Source organism: Oncorhynchus tshawytscha, linkage group LG10 (assembly GCF_018296145.1).
Source record: "Oncorhynchus tshawytscha isolate Ot180627B linkage group LG10, Otsh_v2.0, whole genome shotgun sequence".
Classification (NCBI taxonomy): Eukaryota; Metazoa; Chordata; class Actinopteri; order Salmoniformes; family Salmonidae; genus Oncorhynchus; species Oncorhynchus tshawytscha.
Window position 1 is genome coordinate 13,486,486 of NC_056438.1, and position 19,045 is coordinate 13,505,530.

The following is a 19,045-nucleotide window of genomic DNA, read 5'->3' on the forward strand; positions in this document are numbered from 1 at the left end:
CAAAATATATTTTAGATTCTTCAAAGTACCCAAATCAAATCAAATTGTCTTTGTCACATACACATGGTTAGCAGATGTTAATGCGAGTGTAGCGAAATGCTTGTGCTTCTAGTTCCGACAATGCAGTAATAACCAACAAGTAATCTAACTAACAATTCCAAAACTACTGTCTTATACACACAAGTGTAAAGGGATAAAAATATGTACATATATGAATGAGTGATGGTACAGAACAGCATAGGCAAGATGCAGTAGATGGTATAGAGTACAGTATATACATATGAGATGAGTAATGTAGGGTATGTAAACATTATATTAAGTGGCATTGTTTAAAGTGGCTAGTGATACATTTTTGACATACATTTTCCATTATTAAAGTGGCTGGAGTTGAGTCAGTATGTTGGCAGCAGCCACTCAACGTTAGTAGTGGCTGTTTAATTAACTGTCACGATCGTCGTATGGAGTACACCAAAGCGCAGCGTGGTTAGAATACTACATTCTTTATTGCATGAAGAACACGAAGAACACTTAAACAAAACAAGAAAACGATAAGACGACCGTGACTGCTAATGAAACAATGTGCTAACGTGCAACATAACATAGACAATAACCCACAAAATACCCAAAGAGAATGGCTGCCTAAATATGGTTCCCAATCAGAGACAACGATAAACACCTGCCTCTAATTGAGAACCAATCTAGGCAACCATAGACCTACATAAACACCTAGATGGAAACAACCCCATAAATCTACAAAACCCCTAGACAGTACAAACACCCTAGATGAGACAAAAACACACATACCACCCTCGTCACACCCTGACCAAACCAAAATATAGAAAGAAAACAAAGAATACTCAGGTAAGGGCGTGACATTAACAGTCTGATGGCCTTGAGATAGAAGCTGTTTTTCAGTCTCTCGGTCCCTGCTTTGATGCACTTGTACTGACCTCACCTTCTGGATGATAGTGGGGTGAACAGGCAGTGGCTCGGGTGGTTGATGTCCTTGATGATCTTTATGGCCTTCCTGTAACATCGGGTGGTGTAGGTGTCCTGGAGGGCAGGTAGTTTGCCCCCGGTGATGCGTTGTGCAGACCTCACTACCCTTGGGATGCCGCGCCTTCTTCAATACGCTGTCTGTGTTGGTGGACCAATTCAGTTTGTCTGTGATGTGTACGCCGAGGAACTTTCTACCCTCTCCACTACTGTCCCGTCGATGTGGATAGGGGGGGGGGTGCTCCCTCTGCTGTTTCCTGAAGTCCACGATCATCTCCTTTGTTTTGTTGATGTTGAGTGTGAGGTTATTTTCCTGATACCACACTCCGAGGGCCCTCACCTCCTCCCTGTAGGCCGTCTCGTCGTTGTTGGTAATCAAGCCTACCACTGTAGTGTCGTCCGCAAACTTGATGATTGAGTTGGAGGCGTGCATGGCCACGCAGTCGTGAGTGAACAGGGAGTGCAGGAGAGAGCTCAGAACACACCCTTGTGGGGCCCCAGTGTTGAGGATCAGCGATGTGAAGATGTTGTTACCTACCCTCACCACCTGGGGGCGGCCCGTCAGGAAGTCCAGTACCCAGTTGCACAGGGCGGGGTCGAGACCCAGGGTCTCGTGCTTGATGACGAGTTTGGAGGGTACTATGGTGTTAAATGCTGAGCTGTAGTCGATGAACAGCATTCCCACATAGGTCTTCCTCTTGTCCAGATGGGTTAGGGCAGTGTGCAGTTTGGTTGCGATTGCGTCGTCTGTGGACCTATTGGGGAGGTAAGCAAATTGGAGTGGGTCTAGGGTTGTCAGGTAGGCTGGAGGTGATATGGTCCTTGACTAGTCTCTCAAAGCACTTCATGATGACGGAAGTGAGTGCTACGGGGCCGTTAGTCGTTAGTAGTCGTTTAGCTCAGTTACCTTAGCTTTCTTGGGAACAGGAACCATGGTGGCCCTCTTGAAGCATGTGGGGACAGCAGACTGGGAGAAGGATTGATTGAATATGTCCGTAAACACACCAGCCAGCTGGTCTGCGCATGCTCTGAGGACGCGGCTGGGGATGCCGTCTGGGCCTGTAGCCTTGCGAGGGTTAACACATTTAAATGTTTTACTCACGTCAGCTGCAGTGAAGGAGAGTCTGCAGGTTTTGGTAGCGGGCAGTGTCAGTGGCACTGTATTGTCCTCAAAGCGAGCAAAGAAGTTATTTAGTCTGTCTGGGAGCAAGACATCCTGGTCCGCGACGGGGCTGGTTTCCTTTTTGTAATCCGTGATTGACTTTAGACCCTGCCACATTCCTCTTGTGTCTGAGCCGTTGAATTGTGACTCTACTTTGCCTCTGTACTGACGCTTAGCTTGTTTGATTGCCTTGCGGAGGGAATAGCTACACAGTTTGTATTCGGTCATGATGACACCTTGCACACTCTTGGCATTCTCTCAACCAAACTCATGAGGTAGTCACCTGGAATGCATTTCAATTAACAGGTGTGCCTTGTTAAAAGTTATAGAATGTCTTTCCTTCTTAAAGCATTAGAGCCAATCAAGTAAAACTGAGAAAGTTTGTGTCCATGCTTAGAGAGAGAGAGAGAACATGATTAAGATATTATTACTTAAAAAGTATATGTAACTTGATGACACTAAATAAATACAGAATATAACACTACGTAGCAATAGCCTTCATTGTAAATAAAGCTAACTGTGGCTTCTGTTGTTACTGCAGTTTCTGCTAGCGGTACCCCAATGGCATCAGCAGAAACCTCTGAAACTACAGAACAACTTTCAACTACAGAAATCCCTGCAACTGCTACAGAAAATCCAAGTACTACTGATGCTGGACTTACAGCCAAAACAGGTACCACTGATGCTGGACTTACAGCCGAAACAGGTACGACTGATGCTGGAAGTACAGCCGAAACAGGTTCGACTGATGCCGGACGTACAGTCGAAACAGGTACCACTGATGCCGGACCTACAGCCGAAACAGGTACCACTGATGCTGGACTTACAGCCAAAACAGGTACCACTGAAGCCGGACCTACAGCCGAAACAGGTACTACTGATGCTGGTAATACAGCCGAACCAGGTACCACTGATGCTGGAACTACAGCCAAACCAGATACTACCGATGCTGGAACTACAGCCAAACCAGATACTACTGATGCTGGAACTACAGCCAAACCAGATACTACCGATGCTGGAACTACAGCCAAACCAGATACTACTGATGCTGGAACTACAGCCAAACCAGATACTACCGATGCTGGAACTACAGCCAAACCAGATACTACTGATGCTGGAACTACAGCCAAACCAGGAATTACCGATGCTGGAACTACAGCCAAACCAGGAATTACCGATGCTGGAACTACAGCCAAACCAGGAATTACCGATGCTGGAACTACAGCCAAACCAGATACTACTGATGCTGGAACTACAGCCAAACCAGATACTACCGATGCTGGAACTACAGCCAAACCAGATACTACCGATGCTGGAACTACAGCCAAACCAGATACTACCGATGCTGGAACTACAGCCAAACCAGATACTACCGATGCTGGAACTACAGCCAAACCAGATACTACTGATGCTGGAACTACAGCCAAACCAGATACTACCGATGCTGGAACTACAGCCAAACCAGATACTACTGATGCTGGCACTACAGCCAAACCAGGAATTACCGATGCTGGAACTACAGCCAAACCAGGAATTACCAATGCTGGAACTACAGCCAAACCAGATACTACTGATGCTGGAACTACAGCCAAACCAGATACTACCGATGCTGGAACTACAGCCAAACCAGATACTACTGATGCTGGAACTACAGCCAAACCAGATACTACCGATGCTGGAACTACAGCCAAACCAGATACTACTGATGCTGGAACTACAGCCAAACCAGGAATTACCGATGCTGGAACTACAGCCAAACCAGATACTACTGATGCTGGAACTACAGCCAAACCAGATACTACCGATGCTGGAACTACAGCCAAACCAGATACTACTGATGCTGGAGCTACAGCCAAACCAGATACTACCGAGGCTGGAACTACAGCCAAACCAGATACTACTGATGCTGGCACTACAGCCAAACCAGGAATTACCGATGCTGGAACTACAGCCAAACCAGGAACTACCGATGCTGGAACTACAGCCAAACCAGATACTACTGATGCTGGAACTACAGCCAAACCAGATACTACCGATGCTGGAACTACAGCCAAACCAGATACTACTGATGCTGGAACTACAGCTAAACCAGATACTACCGATGCTGGAACTACAGCCAAACCAGATACTACTGATGCTGGAACTACAGCCAAACCAGGAATTACCGATGCTGGAACTACAGCCAAACCAGATACTACTGATGCTGGAACTACAGCCAAACCAGATACTACCGATGCTGGAACTACAGCCAAACCAGATACTACTGATGCTGGAACTACAGCCAAACCAGGAATTACCGATGCTGGAACTACAGCCAAACCAGATACTACTGATGCTGGAACTACAGCCAAACCAGATACTACCGATGCTGGAACTACAGCCAAACCAGATACTACTGATGCTGGAACTACAGCCAAACCAGATACTACCGAGGCTGGAACTACAGCCAAACCAGATACTACTGATGCTGGCACTACAGCCAAACCAGGAATTACCGATGCTGGAACTACAGCCAAACCAGGAATTACCGATGCTGGAACTACAGCCAAACCAGATACTACTGATGCTGGAACTACAGCCAAACCAGATACTACCGATGCTGGAACTACAGCCAAACCAGATACTACTGATGCTGGAACTACAGCCAAACCAGATACTACCGATGCTGGAACTACAGCCAAACCAGATACTACTGATGCTGGAACTACAGCCAAACCAGATACTACCGATGCTGGAACTACAGCCAAACCAGATACTACTGATGCTGGAACTACAGCCAAACCAGGAATTACCGATGCTGGAACTACAGCCAAACCAGGAATTACCGATGCTGGAACTACAGCCAAACCAGGAATTATGATACTACTGATGCTGGAACTACAGCCAAACCAGATACTACTGATGCTGGAACTACAGCCAAACCAGATACTACCGATGCTGGAACTACAGCCAAACCAGATACTACCGATGCTGGAACTACAGCCAAACCAGATACTACCGATGCTGGAACTACAGCCAAACCAGATACTACCGATGCTGGAACTACAGCCAAACCAGATACTACTGATGCTGGAACTACAGCCAAACCAGATACTACCGATGCTGGAACTACAGCCAAACCAGATACTACTGATGCTGGAACTACAGCCAAACCATATACTACCGATGCTGGAACTACAGCCAAACCAGATACTACTGATGCTGGCACTACAGCCAAACCAGGAATTACCGATGCTGGAACTACAGCCAAACCAGGAATTACCGATGCTGGAACTACAGCCAAACCAGATACTACTGATGCTGGAACTACAGCCAAACCAGATACTACCGATGCTGGAACTACAGCCAAATCAGATACTACTGATGCTGGAACTACAGCCAAACCAGATACTACCGATGCTGGAACTACAGCCAAACCAGATACTACTGATGCTGGAACTACAGCCAAACCAGGAATTACCGATGCTGGAACTACAGCCAAACCAGATACTACTGATGCTGGAACTACAGCCAAACCAGATACTACCGATGCTGGAACTACAGCCAAACCAGATACTACTGATGCTGGAACTACAGCCAAACCAGATACTACCGAGGCTGGAACTACAGCCAAACCAGATACTACTGATGCTGGCACTACAGCCAAACCAGGAATTACCGATGCTGGAACTACAGCCAAACCAGGAATTACCGATGCTGGAACTACAGCCAAACCAGATACTACTGATGCTGGAACTACAGCCAAACCAGATACTACCGATGCTGGAACTACAGCCAAACCAGATACTACTGATGCTGGAACTACAGCCAAACCAGATACTACCGATGCTGGAACTACAGCCAAACCAGATACTACTGATGCTGGAACTACAGCCAAACCAGATACTACCGATGCTGGAACTACAGCCAAACCAGATACTACTGATGCTGGAACTACAGCCAAACCAGGAATTACCGATGCTGGAACTACAGCCAAACCAGGAATTACCGATGCTGGAACTACAGCCAAACCAGGTACTACTGATGCTGGAACTACAGCCAAACCAGGTACTACTGATGCTGGAACTACAGCCAAACCAGGTACTACTGATGCTGGAACTACAGCCGAACCATCTTTGCCAAGTACAACTTCTTCTACTATTGCAACCACCGCTACGCCACCAATTCAGTGTGAGAACGGAGGTACACCTGAAGGACAGTCTTGCAACTGTCCTCCTGACTTCCACGGGGAGACCTGCAGAGATTTTAAAACTGACATAGTGCCAGGTATGTGAGACATTTTGTAAAACAAATACAATTTGCGAAACCGAAACAGCCCTGAGTGACACTCATACTTTCCCTTAATAATCACAGCAAATGAAATAGATAAGTGATGAATACAAGACTTAGATTCTTTTCACTTTGATAACTTAGAAAGCATAATATATTAGAAATAGTACTTCACCTATTTTATTTGTCAATAGGTTATGATACATTCACAAATGTTGTCACTTGGTCTTCTTGTAGGTACGCTCAATAGGACAGCGGTGGTTCATAATATGGAAACTAATTCCCCGTACATAGAAAAATATAACGACAAAACTTCAACTGAATACACAGACAAGGTCAAGAATTTCACAACAGAGGTAAGACAAAACACTAATGTCAAGTTAAGTGTTAAATACATTTAAGTAAAATAAAACATTTGTAAAGTAATGTGGATAAATAAATAAAGTAACAACTGCTGTTCAAGACAGCAGGTGATTTTCTATTTAATTGCCACAGAGGCCATGGGGTTAATTCATTTTATCTCAAGTCTTCGTGAATATGCAGTGACCACTGTTTACATTTCAGATGGAGGAATACTACAAGAGTAAAGGGATACGGAATTTCACAGTGGAAAACTTAACTCTGAGGTACTAGACTAGCATACCAAAAACACCATGGTACATATTTACAAAACAACAATTTCACCCTGTATCCTGTCCTACCCCTTATCTTATATAAAGGTGATCTATTGACAGTACAAAAACCTGTCCACATTGTCATGAGGTTATATGAAAATGTAAACAAAGAGTATGCAGAGATTATTCTCATTGGTCTTCATTATTTTTGTTCCCTCAGTAATTGGTCAGCTATAACCATACCCTTGGGACGTGGTATAGAGGAGAAAAGGGTAAATGCAAAGGACAAAGAGAACCTCTTACATTCTTATTCATACTTTATAATCATGTTTCACAGAGAAGCTGAAAGTTGCAGATGGTGTAGTGATGATATTTTGCTCTGTGATGCTTTCAGATGGAAAACTCCTTGTACAACCCCAAGGCAGGATCATATCGGTAATTTAAATAAATGATTCATTAACTATGATACATAAACCTTTGGGTTTTGGTGATGGTTGGTTACCACCAGAGTTGGGGTTAATTCCATTTCATTTTCAGTCTATTCAGATATATGTACACTGAAATTCTTCAATGCTTTTCAATGAGTAAAATGTGGAATTGTGTTTCCTTTCTGACTTGACTGTAACTGAAACGGAATTGACCCCAACCCTGGTTACCACAGAATTCAAATAGGTTAGTGGTAGTTGGGTTTGCCAAGACCACACCCTCAGTTTACAAAAACAAATGTTAGGCCTCACTGTGGGAAGAAATTCAGTGCAAAATAACCTCAGACGTTTACTCAACCTCCTTTCTTAAGTGTGAAGATCAAACACAATATCATTCTGACGGTTCTGAATGAACCAGGAGCTGAGCAACAGTACAAGAACTTCGTAGACAACGTTAATTTAGCTTTGGCGAATATCAAATTGTGTTCAGGTAACAGCAATACATAAAGTCACATCTAAAAACACACCTTCAAAATACACACAACAATTCAAATCAAACTAGCATTGTTAAGACATGGACAAAAATATTTGGTAATATCATTATCATATTTGTTCAGCTCTTAACTCAGGATGTCCTACGTTTACTGTTGAGTCAGTGGAGGACGTACAAGAAACGCCACTTGATGAGAAAGGTGAGAACATTCAGACAGAAGACTAGAGGAAGCAGGAATAAGTGGAGGAAGGGAACGATGGTGCAGCAGATGGGGAAAAGATTCCCTCATTAACAAAATAAGAGTTTAGACCAGATCAAGAAGGAAATGAAATATGTAAAAAACATTTTCTCTCTCTCTCTCTTTCTCTCAGCTGTATGTCAGAAAACAATCAACCTTGATTTTGCTAAATACTTTGAGCCTTACAATAAAGACGGGAAGTTGCTCTGTTTGACGGCATGTGACCCCAGACATAATAACACTAAAAACTGCAACAGCGGTATCTGTGAAGTAACCAGAGCCGGACTGTCATGCAAGTAAGTTCTAAACGTTATATTTAGTATACTAGATAATTATATACAGTACACTACCAGTTTTAGAACACCTACTCTTTCAAGGGTTTTTCTTTATTTAAAAAAAAAACTATTTTCTACATTGTAGAATAATAGTGAAGACATCAAAACTATGAAACAACCCATATGGAATAATGTAGTAACTAAAGAAGTATTAAATCAAAATATATTTTTTATTTGAGATTCTTCAAATGCCCCCCTTTGCCTTGATGACAGCTTTGCACATTCTTGGCATGTGTAGGTGTTCTAAAACATTTGACCGGTAGTGTATGTATGTTAAGTATAATGTAATATTAAAGGAGAGGAGATACAGTTGAAGTTGTAAGTTTACATACACCTTAGCCAAATACATTTAAACTCAGTTTTTATTTCAGCTTTGATTTCTGGGTCAGAAGTTTACACACACTCAATTACTATTTGGTAGCATTGCCTTTAAATTGTTTAACTTGGGTCGAACCTGTCGGGTTGCCTTCCACAAGCTTCCCACAATAAGTTGGGTGAATTTTGGCCCATTCCTCCTGACAAAGCTGGTGTAACAGAGTCCAGTTTGTAGGCCTCCTTGCTCGCACACACTTTTTCAGTTCTGCCAACAAATCTTCTATAGGATTGAGGTCAGGGCTTTGTGATGGCCACTCCAATACCTTGACTTTGTTGTCCTTAAGCCATTTTGCTACAACTTTGGAAGTCCATTTGGAAGAACCATTTGCAACCAAGCTTTAACTTCCTGACTGATGTCTTGAGATGTTGCTTCAATATGTCCATATAATTTTCCTGCCATCTATTTTGTGAAGTGCACCAGTCCCTCCTGCAGCAAAGCACCCCATACCATGATGCTGCCACCCCCGTGCTTCATGGTTGGGGTGGTGTTCTTCGGCTTGCAAGCCTCCCCCTTTTCCCTCCAAACATAACGATGGTCATTATGGCCAAACAGTTCTAATTTTGTTTCATCAGACCAGAGGACATTTCTCCAGAAGGTACGATCTTTGTCCCCATGTGCAGTTGCAAACCGTAGTCTGGCTTTTCTTGTGGCGGTTTTGGAGCAGTGGCTTTTTCCTTGCTAAACGGCCTTTCAGGTTATGTCGATATATGACTTGTTTTACTGTGGATATAGATACTTTTGTACCTGTTTCCTCCAGCATCTTCACAAGGTAATTTGCTGTTGTTCTGGGATTGATTTGCACTTTTCACACCAAAGTACGTTAATGTCTAGGAGACAGAATGCGTCTCCTTCCTGAGCGGTATGACGGCTACGTGGTCCCATGGTGTTTATACTTGCGTACTATTGTTTGTACAGATGAACGTGGTACCTTCAGGCATTTGGAAACTGCTCCCAAGGATGAACCAGACTTGTGGAGGTCTACCATTTTTTTTCTGAGGTCTTAGCTAATTTCCTATGATTTTCCCATGATGTCAAGCAAAGAGGCACAGAGTTTGAAGGTAGGCCTTGAAATATATCCACAGGTAAAACTCCAATTGACTCAAATTATGTCAATTAGCCTATCAGAAGCTTCTAATGCCATGACATCATTTTCTGGAATGTTCCAAGCTGTTTAAAGGCACAGTCAACTTGGTGTATGTTAACTTCTGACCCACTGGAATTGTGATACAGTGAATTATAAGGGAAATAATCTGTCTGTAAACAATTCTTTGAAAAATGACTTGTGTCATGCACAAAGTAGATGTCCTAACCGACTTTCCAAAACTATAGTTTAACAAGAAATTTGTGGAGTGGTTGAAAAACAAGTTTAATGACTCTAACCTAAGTGTATGTAAACTTCCGACTTCAACTGTACATATTCTCTCCTATAATATTATTTATATGTAATACTGTATATATTCTTTACTGTTGGGGAGAGTTCCATTCTTCACTACAGTTTGATTGGGTCACCACTTCCTCACAGTAGAATAATGCTATATGTTCTGTCTATTTCAGCTGTAAAAACACAAACTCAATCTGGTACCTGGCTGACTGTAACCACCCGATCCACAAGGCTGGGTTATATGCCGGAATCAGTATAACTGCCGGGGTTGTCCTGGTGATATTTGGTGTCCTGATAGTGTTCCTGGTGGTGAACAAGAAAAAGGAAAAGAGGTAAGTGGGGATGAGTTGAAGGAGGAGTAGAATGATAGAGACTAGAGAAAGATTGATTATTTTATTTCAATTTGGAAATTTTGCTGTGTAGTAAAAACACTCTATATTTTGCATCTCCTGTCCTCTACTCTCCGTCTCCTCTACCCTGCCCTCCGTCTCCTCTACCCTGCCCTCCGTCTCCTCTACCCTGCCCTCCGTCTCCTCTACCCTGCCCTCCGTCTCCTCTACCCTCTGTCTCCTCTACCCTCCTCTCCTCTAACAGGAATAAAGACACTAAGCAGGAGATGGTAAACCAGTGGCTTGAGGATGACTTTGAATGGCCCACACCCAACACCAGGTCCACCACAACACCTCACCCAGGTACCTCATCTTAGTTTTTCTGTTATTTTTTACATATCTTTTTTTTTGTGTGTGGGGGTGGTTCCTGAAGAAAATGTGTGTGCTTGCTCCTGCTGTCTCAAAGTATTTCTATGGTATTTAGTTGAAGTAGTAGAGGTACTTGTTACTGCAGTATTAGTGGCTGTGGTGACTGTACTAATGGTAGTATTGACAACTGACAATAAATTAATCTCATAATAAGATCTTTATATTATATGTAAGGATATCTACATTTAATTTTTTACATTTGGTCTGTATTTCTTTTTCTAGGGACGTACGATAACCCAGCATACACCAACGGGGTGTCAAATATCTACCAACACTCAAGCGGTCCTCTTCCAACCTATAATCCCAACCCACAGTCGAGCGAAAGATACCCTCCACCATACTACCCCTCAGAGCCCCACAACCAAATGCACAGCTCCCCAAGCAACCAGCCTGTGAGTACACTATAATACTATTGTATACCGGCAACCAGCCTGTGAGTACACTATAGTACTATTGTATACCGGCAACCAGCCTGTGAGTACACTATAGTACTATTGTATACCGGCAACCAGCCTGTGAGTACACTATAGTACTATTGTATACCGGCAACCAGCCTGTGAGTATAGGTTGTCATCAATAAAGCGTCACATTAAGGTGCAGAGCATTCTATTTAACTGTTGGGGACAAGGAGACTCCCAGCTCTGCTAAAACCATTGACAACTGCCTGCCGTTTTCAAAGGAATTGTTAAATAAATGTTAACTATTTGGTTATAATGTCATCACCTCTTGAAGAGCACAGTCAGAACTACACATTTCTGATTATTCCACATTTAGCTCTGTCATCAGAGTCATACCGCAAGTAACGGCATGCTTTTCATGATCAGTAAACATCAATTGATCATGTCATTTCAGATACGCGAGGGTAGCCTCACGATATCTCTCAATATTGACGCACACGCACACACATAATCTCAATTTCTATCTCTTTTTACCGCAGGTAAGGATCAACAGACCGCAGATCAGAACATCTTATGACTTGTAGCATCCTCTTACTCACAAGAAAAAGTGCCTACAGATGCTAATTTGAGTCAGTACATTCCTAAAGAAAATATTGCACTTTTTTACTCCATACATTTTCCCTGACAACCAAAAGTACTCATTACGTTTTGAATGCTTAGCAGAACAGGAAAATAGTCCAATTCAAGCACTTTTCAGGAGAACACGTGGCCATCCCTACTGCCTCTGGCCTGGCGGACTCAGTAAGCACAAATGCATCTTTTGTAAATAATCTCTGTTGGAGCATGCCCTTGGCTATCTTTACATTTTGAAAAAAATAAAATGGTCTGTTTTGCTTAATATAAAGTATTTTTAAGTGATTTACACTTTTACTTTTAGTAATAATATTTACTTTTGATATTTAAAGCCAAATACTTTTAGACTTTTTCTCAAGTAGTATTTTGATGACAATTGGGTACTTTTTCCACCACTGTGTGATAAATACACATAGGATTGCTTGCTTGTCTATGGTGGCCCGAATAAGCCACAGCTCTCTGTTGTTCATTAATCCTCCAGTCGATGTCGTGAATCAAATTAGCATAATACAACATCCTCAATCAAATCTGTCTGTTTAAGCTTGAGATATCTGTTTCTATGCATGGTCTGCGTCTCAATCCATTGCATCCGTCGATATCGGCCTCCCAGATGGGCTGCGTCTCAATCCATTGCATCCACAGATATCGGCCTTCAGGATCTGCTGTGAAAGGTGGTAGAACTACAGTTGTGTTTGCCAGATCAGAAGACCTCCTGAAAATCAGTACAACTCAAAACAAATTTCCTTTAAAAAAAAGATTGGGGGGCTCTCTGTTTTTCCATGTGTGAATCTATGATTCAATGCATTTCTTTGACCTAATAGCAGTAATGCCAAATTCAATGTTTCATCAAATAATTTGGGGACTCTAGAGGTTTAAAGCTGCTAAGTATTTTGTTCTGAAATGACAGGGTGATCAAATTAAGATCCTACATCTGTATGAACAAATTGAATGTAAATGTGGTAAATACACATAGGATTGCTTGTTTATGGAGGCCGAATGAGCCAGAGCTCTCTGTTTTTCAGTAAAGCTGCTGGATACTCTGCTCTGAGACGGTGTCTCTGCCTATGTTGTCCAAGTATGTATAGCATATGTTCTTCCAGGAGGGCTTCGCCCATGAGAGGATACCCACAGTATGAGACCACTGGTGTCCAGCTCAGGATGCCTGAAACATATAGGATTAAAACAGCTATGGTATTTATACTCATAATAGAATATTTATTCATTTTAACAGTGGATCAAATATAATTTTATTGCACTTTAAGATTGAATTCATCAATGTGCATTTGATCATTCTATGTTTAGCAATAGTTATGGAGGGTTATAAGTAATATAGCTTTTATTTATTTATTTGTCTTTGTTTACTTGTTATTGTATATTAGCTCTGTATTACACTGTATGCGGTCTGCCAAACAATTTGTATCACTGTTAATACTGTTATGTAAATATGTCAATTGTAATCAGAAATTGATAACTATGATTTTTGTTATCAAGAAATAAAATAGTTTCTGAAAATGTTCTAATGTCAGTTGTAAAAGTTCTTTTTGAAACCTGATACAGTACGGTACACAGTGGGGTCCGAAATGATTGACACCCTTGATAAAGATGAGCAATAATGACTGTATAAAATAAATAATTCAACTACTGAACTACACTGCGTAAACAAAAGTAATTGGACACCTGCTCGTCAAACATCTCATTCCAAAATTATAGGCATTAATATAGAGTTTGTCCGTCCTTTGCTGCTATAACAGCTTCCACTATTCTGGGAAGGCATTTCCACTAGATGTGGGAACATTGCGGGGACTTGCTTCCATTATGCTAAAAGAGCATTAGTGAGGTCAGGCACTCATGTTGGGCGATTAGGCCTGGCTCGCAGTAGGCATTCCGATTCATCTCCAAGGTGTTCGATGGGGTTGAGGTCAGAGCTCTGTGCCTGCCAGTCAAGTTTTTCCACACCGATCTCGACAAACCATTTCTGCATGGACCTCGCTTTGTGCACAAGGGCATTCATGCTAAAACAGGTAAGGGCCTTCCCCAAACTGTTGCTACAAAGTTGGAAGCACAGAATCGTCTAAAATGTCACTGCATGCTGAAGCATTAAGATTGCCCTACACTGGAAGTAAGGGGCCTAGCCCGAACCATGAAAACAGCCTCAGACCATTATTCCTCCTCCACCAAACGTTACAGTTGGCACGATACATTCGGGTAGGTAGCGTTCTCCTGGCATCCGCCAAACCAAGATTTGTCCGTCGGACTGCCAGATGGTGAAGCGTGATTTCTCATTCCCGATAACGTGTTTCCAATGGCCGCAAGCTTTACACCTCTCAGGTCGACGCTTGGCATTGCACATGATGATCTTAGGCTTGTGTGTGGCTGTTCGGCCATGGAAACCCATTTCATGAAGCTACCGACAAACAGCTATTGTGCTTGCGTTGCTTCCAGAGGCAGTTTGGAACTCAGTAGTGAGTGTTGCAACCAAGGACACACGGTTTTATGCGCTACCACCTCACGTCTGAGCCGTTGTTGCTCCTAGACGTTTCCACTTTACAATAACAGCACTTACAGTTGATGGGGAAGTTCTAGCAAGGCAGAAATAAGACAAACAGACTTGTTGGAAAGGTGGCATCCTAGGGCGGTGCCACGTTGAAAGTCACTGAGCTCTTCAATAAGGACAATTTACTGCCAATGTTTGTCTATGGAGATTGCATGGCAATGTGCTGGATTTTATACACAGCAACAAGTAAGGCTGAAATAGTCTAAATCCACTATTTTGTTTAACAAGTAATACATTTATTCCTCAAAAGAGGTAGAGGTCAAAATGGTTGACACCCCTAAGGATTCGTATAAATAATGTAGCCAAAAGTTTAGTATTTGGTCCCATATTCCTAGCATGCAAATACTAAATCAAGTTTGTGAGTCTACACAGTTGTTGGATGCATTTGTAGTTACTTTTGGTTGCGTTTCAGATTATTTTGTCCCCAATAGAATGAATGGTATTTAATGTATTGTGTCATTTTGGAGTCCCTTTTATTCAAAATATGAATATAGTATGTTTCTAACAGATAATCCTGAATGAATAATGAATAATGATGAGAAAGAAAGTTACAGAGTGTCAAAGATCATACCCCCAAGACATGCTAACCTCCCCTGTTATTGGTAACGGTGAGAAGTTAGCATGTCTTTGGGGTATAATCTTTGACCCTCTGTGATATTCTAATTTTAAGATTAATTCAGGATTATCCGTAATCATGGTAGCATCCACATGAACGTGTTTAGAAACATATTATATTCTTATTTATAATGAAAGTAACTCCAAACTGACACAGTACATTATTTACCATACATTTTTATTGGGCACAAAATGATCTGAAACACGTCTAAATGAATTGCAATTGCAACCAACAAGTTTGTAGAGTCACAAGCTTGATGTTGTCATTGCGTGGTAGGAATATGGGACCAAATGCTAAACTTTTAGCTACTTTATTTACACGAGATTGTAAGGGTGTCAATAATTTTGACCCCTACCTTTTTATTTAAAAAATCCACATTTTTCGAGCATACAATGTAGCTCAGTATTTGAAATGTTTATTCTATCCAGTCATTATTGCACCTTTTTATAAAGGGTTTCAATCATTTTGGACCCCAGTTTATGTGTTACAACCTGAAATACAACTTCAAATATATTTTTAATAGAAAATCTGGATTATAGGTACAGTTGAAGTCGGAAGATTACATACACCTAGGTTGGAAACATTAAAACTTGTTTTTCAACCACTCCACAAATGTCTTGTTAACAAACTATAGTTTTGGCAAGACGGTTAGGACATCTAATTTGTACATGACACAAGTCATCTTTCCAACAACTGTTAACAGACAGATTATTTCCCTTATAATTCACTGTATCCCACACAATTCCAAGGGGTCAGAAGTTTACATACACTAAATTGACTGTGCCTTTAAACAGCTTAGAACATTCCAGAAAATTATGTCATGGCTTTTGAAGCTTCTGATATGCTAATTGACATCATTTGAGTCAGTTGGAGTTTTACCTGTGGATGTATTTCAAGGTCTACCTTTAAACTCAGTGTATCTTTGCTTGACATCATGGGAAAATCAAACGAAATCAGCCAAGACCTCAGAAAAATAATTGTAGACCTCCACAAGTCTGGTTTATCCTTGGGAGCAATTTCCTAATGCCTGAAGGTACCACGTTCATCTGTACAAACAATAGTACGCAAGTATAAACACCATGGGACCATGTAGCCGTCATACCACTCAGGAAGGAGAAGCATTCTATCTCCTAGAGATGAACGTACTTTGGTGCGAAAAGTGCAAATCAATCCCAGAACAACAGCAAAGGACCTTGTGAAGATGCTGGAGGAAACAGGTGCAAAAGTATTTACATCCACAATAAAACGAGTCCTATAGTGACATACAGTGCCTTGCGAAAGTATTCGGCCCCCTTGAACTTTGCGACCTTTTGCCACATTTCAGGCTTCAAACATAAAGATATAAAACTGTATTTTTTTGTGAAGAATCAACAACAAGTGGGACACAATCATGAAGTGGAACGACATTTATTGGATATTTCAAACTTTTTTAACAAATCAAAAACTGAAAAATTGAGCGTGCAAAATTATTCAGCCCCTTTACTTTCAGTGCAGCAAACTCTCTCCAGAAGTTCAGTGAGGATCTCTGAATGATCCAATGTTGACCTAAATGACTAATGATGATAAATACAATCCACCTGTGTGTAATCAAGTCTCCGTATAAATGCACCTGCACTGTGATAGTCTCAGAGGTCCGTTAAAAGCGCAGAGAGCATCATGAAGAACAAGGAACACACCAGGCAGGTCCGAGATACTGTTGTGAAGAAGTTTAAAGCCGGATTTGGATACAAAAAGATTTCCCAAGCTTTAAACATCCCAAGGAGCACTGTGCAAGCGATAATATTGAAATGGAAGGAGTATCAGACCACTGCAAATCTACCAAGACCTGGCCGTCCCTCTAAACTTTCAGCTCATACAAGGAGAAGACTGATCAGAGATGCAGCCAAGAGGCCCATGATCACTCTGGATGAACTGCAGAGATCTACAGCTGAGGTGGGAGACTCTGTCCATAGGACAACACTCAGTCGTATATTGCACAAATCTGGCCTTTATGGAAGAGTGGCAAGAAGAAAGCCATTTCTTAAAGATATCCATAAAAAGTGTCGTTTAAAGTTTGCCACAAGCCACCTGGGAGACACATCAAACATGTGGAAGAAGGTGCTCTGGTCAGATGAAACCAAAATTGAACTTTTTGGCAACAATGCAAAACGTTATGTTTGGCGTAAAAGCAACACAGCTCATCACCCTGAACACACCATCCCCACTGTCAAACATGGTGGTTGCAGCATCATGGTTTGGGCCTGCTTTTCTTCAGCAGGGACAGGGAAGATGGTTAAAATTGATGGGAAGATGGATGGAGCCAAATACAGGACCATTCTGGAAGAAAACCTGATGGAGTCTGCAAAAGACCTGAGACTGGGACGGAGATTTGTCTTCCAACAAGACAATGATCCAAAACATAAAGCAAAATCTACAATGGAATGGTTCAAAAATAAACATATCCAGGTGTTAGAATGGCCAAGTCAAAGTCCAGACCTGAATCCAATCGAGAATCTGTGGAAAGAACTGAAAACTGCTGTTCACAAATGCTCTCCATCCAACCTCACTGAGCTCGAGCTGTTTTGCAAGGAGGAATGGAAAACAATTTCAGTCTCTCGATGTGCAAAATTGATAGAGACATACCCCAAGTGACTTACAGCTGTAATCGCAGCAAAAGGTGGCGCTACAAAGTAATAACTTAAGGGGGCTGAATCATTTTGCACGCCTAATTTTTCAGTTTTTGATTTGTTCAAAAAGTTTGAAATATCCAATAAATGTCGTTCCACTTCATGATTGTATCCCACTTGTTGTTGATTCTTCACAAAAAAATACAGTTTTATATCTTTATGTTGGCAAAAGGTCGCAAAGTTCAAGGGGGCCGAATACTTTCGCAAGGCACTGTAACCTGAAAGGTCGCTCAGCAAGGAAGAAGCCACTGCTCCAAAACCACCATAAAAAAGTCAGACTACGGTTTGCAACGCACATGGGGACAAAGATCATACTTTTTGGAGAAATGTCCTCTGGTCTGATGAAGCAAAAATAGAACTGTTTGGCCATAATGACCATCATTATGTTTGGAGGAAAAAGGGGAAGGCTTGCATGCCGAAGAACACCACCCCAACCATGAAGCACGGGGGTGGCAGCATCATGTTGTGGGGGTGCTCTCCTGCAGGAGGGACTGGTGCACTTCCCAAAATAGATGGCATCATGAGGCAGGAAAATAATGTCAATATATTGAAACAACATCTCAAGACATCAATCAGGAAGTTAAAGCTTGGTTGCAAATGGTTCTTCCAAATGGACCCCAAGCATACTTCCAAAGTTGTGGAAAAATGGCTTAAAGACAACAAAGTCAAGGTATTTAGAGTGGACATCACAAAGCCCTGACCTCAATCATATAGAAAATTTGTGGGCAGAACTGAAAAAGCATGTATGAGCAAGGAGGCCTACAAACCTGACTCAGTTACACCAGCTCTGTCAGGAGGAATGGGGCAAAATTCACCCAACTTATTGTGGGAAGCTTGTGGAAGGCTACCCAAAATATTTGACCCAAGTTAAACAATTTAAAGGGAATGCTACCAAATACAAATTGAGTGCATGTAAACTTCTGACCCACTGGGAATGTAATGAAAGAAATTAAAGTTGAAGTAAATCATTCTCTCTACAATTATTCTGGCATTTCACATTTTTAAAATAAAGTGGTGATCCTAACTGACCTAAGATAGGGAATGTTTACTAGGATTAAAAGTCAGGAATTGTGAAAAACTGAGTTTAAATGTATTTGGCTAAGGTGTATGTAAACTTCCGACTGTAGCAGG

The 19,045-nt window shown here is 41.8% G+C and overlaps 1 protein-coding gene across 1 annotated transcript; it reads left to right on the forward strand.

The window, feature by feature from the left end:
• Positions 1 to 6,127: 6,127 nt before the first annotated feature.
• Positions 6,128 to 12,384, forward strand: LOC112259762 (mucin-17-like). The gene is made up of 12 exons (XM_024434393.2): positions 6,128 to 6,424; positions 6,665 to 6,783; positions 6,992 to 7,053; positions 7,262 to 7,313; positions 7,436 to 7,476; positions 7,838 to 7,956; positions 8,084 to 8,158; positions 8,331 to 8,493; positions 10,463 to 10,621; positions 10,884 to 10,981; positions 11,270 to 11,439; positions 11,985 to 12,384. The coding sequence occupies exons 2-12, from the start codon at positions 6,697 to 6,699 to the stop codon at positions 12,027 to 12,029; spliced, it is 1,071 nt and encodes a 356-aa protein (XP_024290161.2). The 5' UTR covers positions 6,128 to 6,424; positions 6,665 to 6,696; the 3' UTR covers positions 12,030 to 12,384.
• Positions 12,385 to 19,045: the final 6,661 nt, after the last annotated feature.

Bases quoted from the DNA above. Each gene is read 5' to 3' on its own strand.
- LOC112259762 (XM_024434393.2), top strand. From the start codon at position 6,697: ATGGAAACTAATTCCCCGTACATAGAAAAATATAACGACAAAACTTCA. The intron at 7,477-7,837 runs GTAATTTAAATA...TCCTTTCTTAAG, and splicing joins CCCAAGGCAGGATCATATCG to TGTGAAGATCAAACACAATA. The intron at 8,159-8,330 runs GTGAGAACATTC...TCTTTCTCTCAG, and splicing joins AACGCCACTTGATGAGAAAG to CTGTATGTCAGAAAACAATC.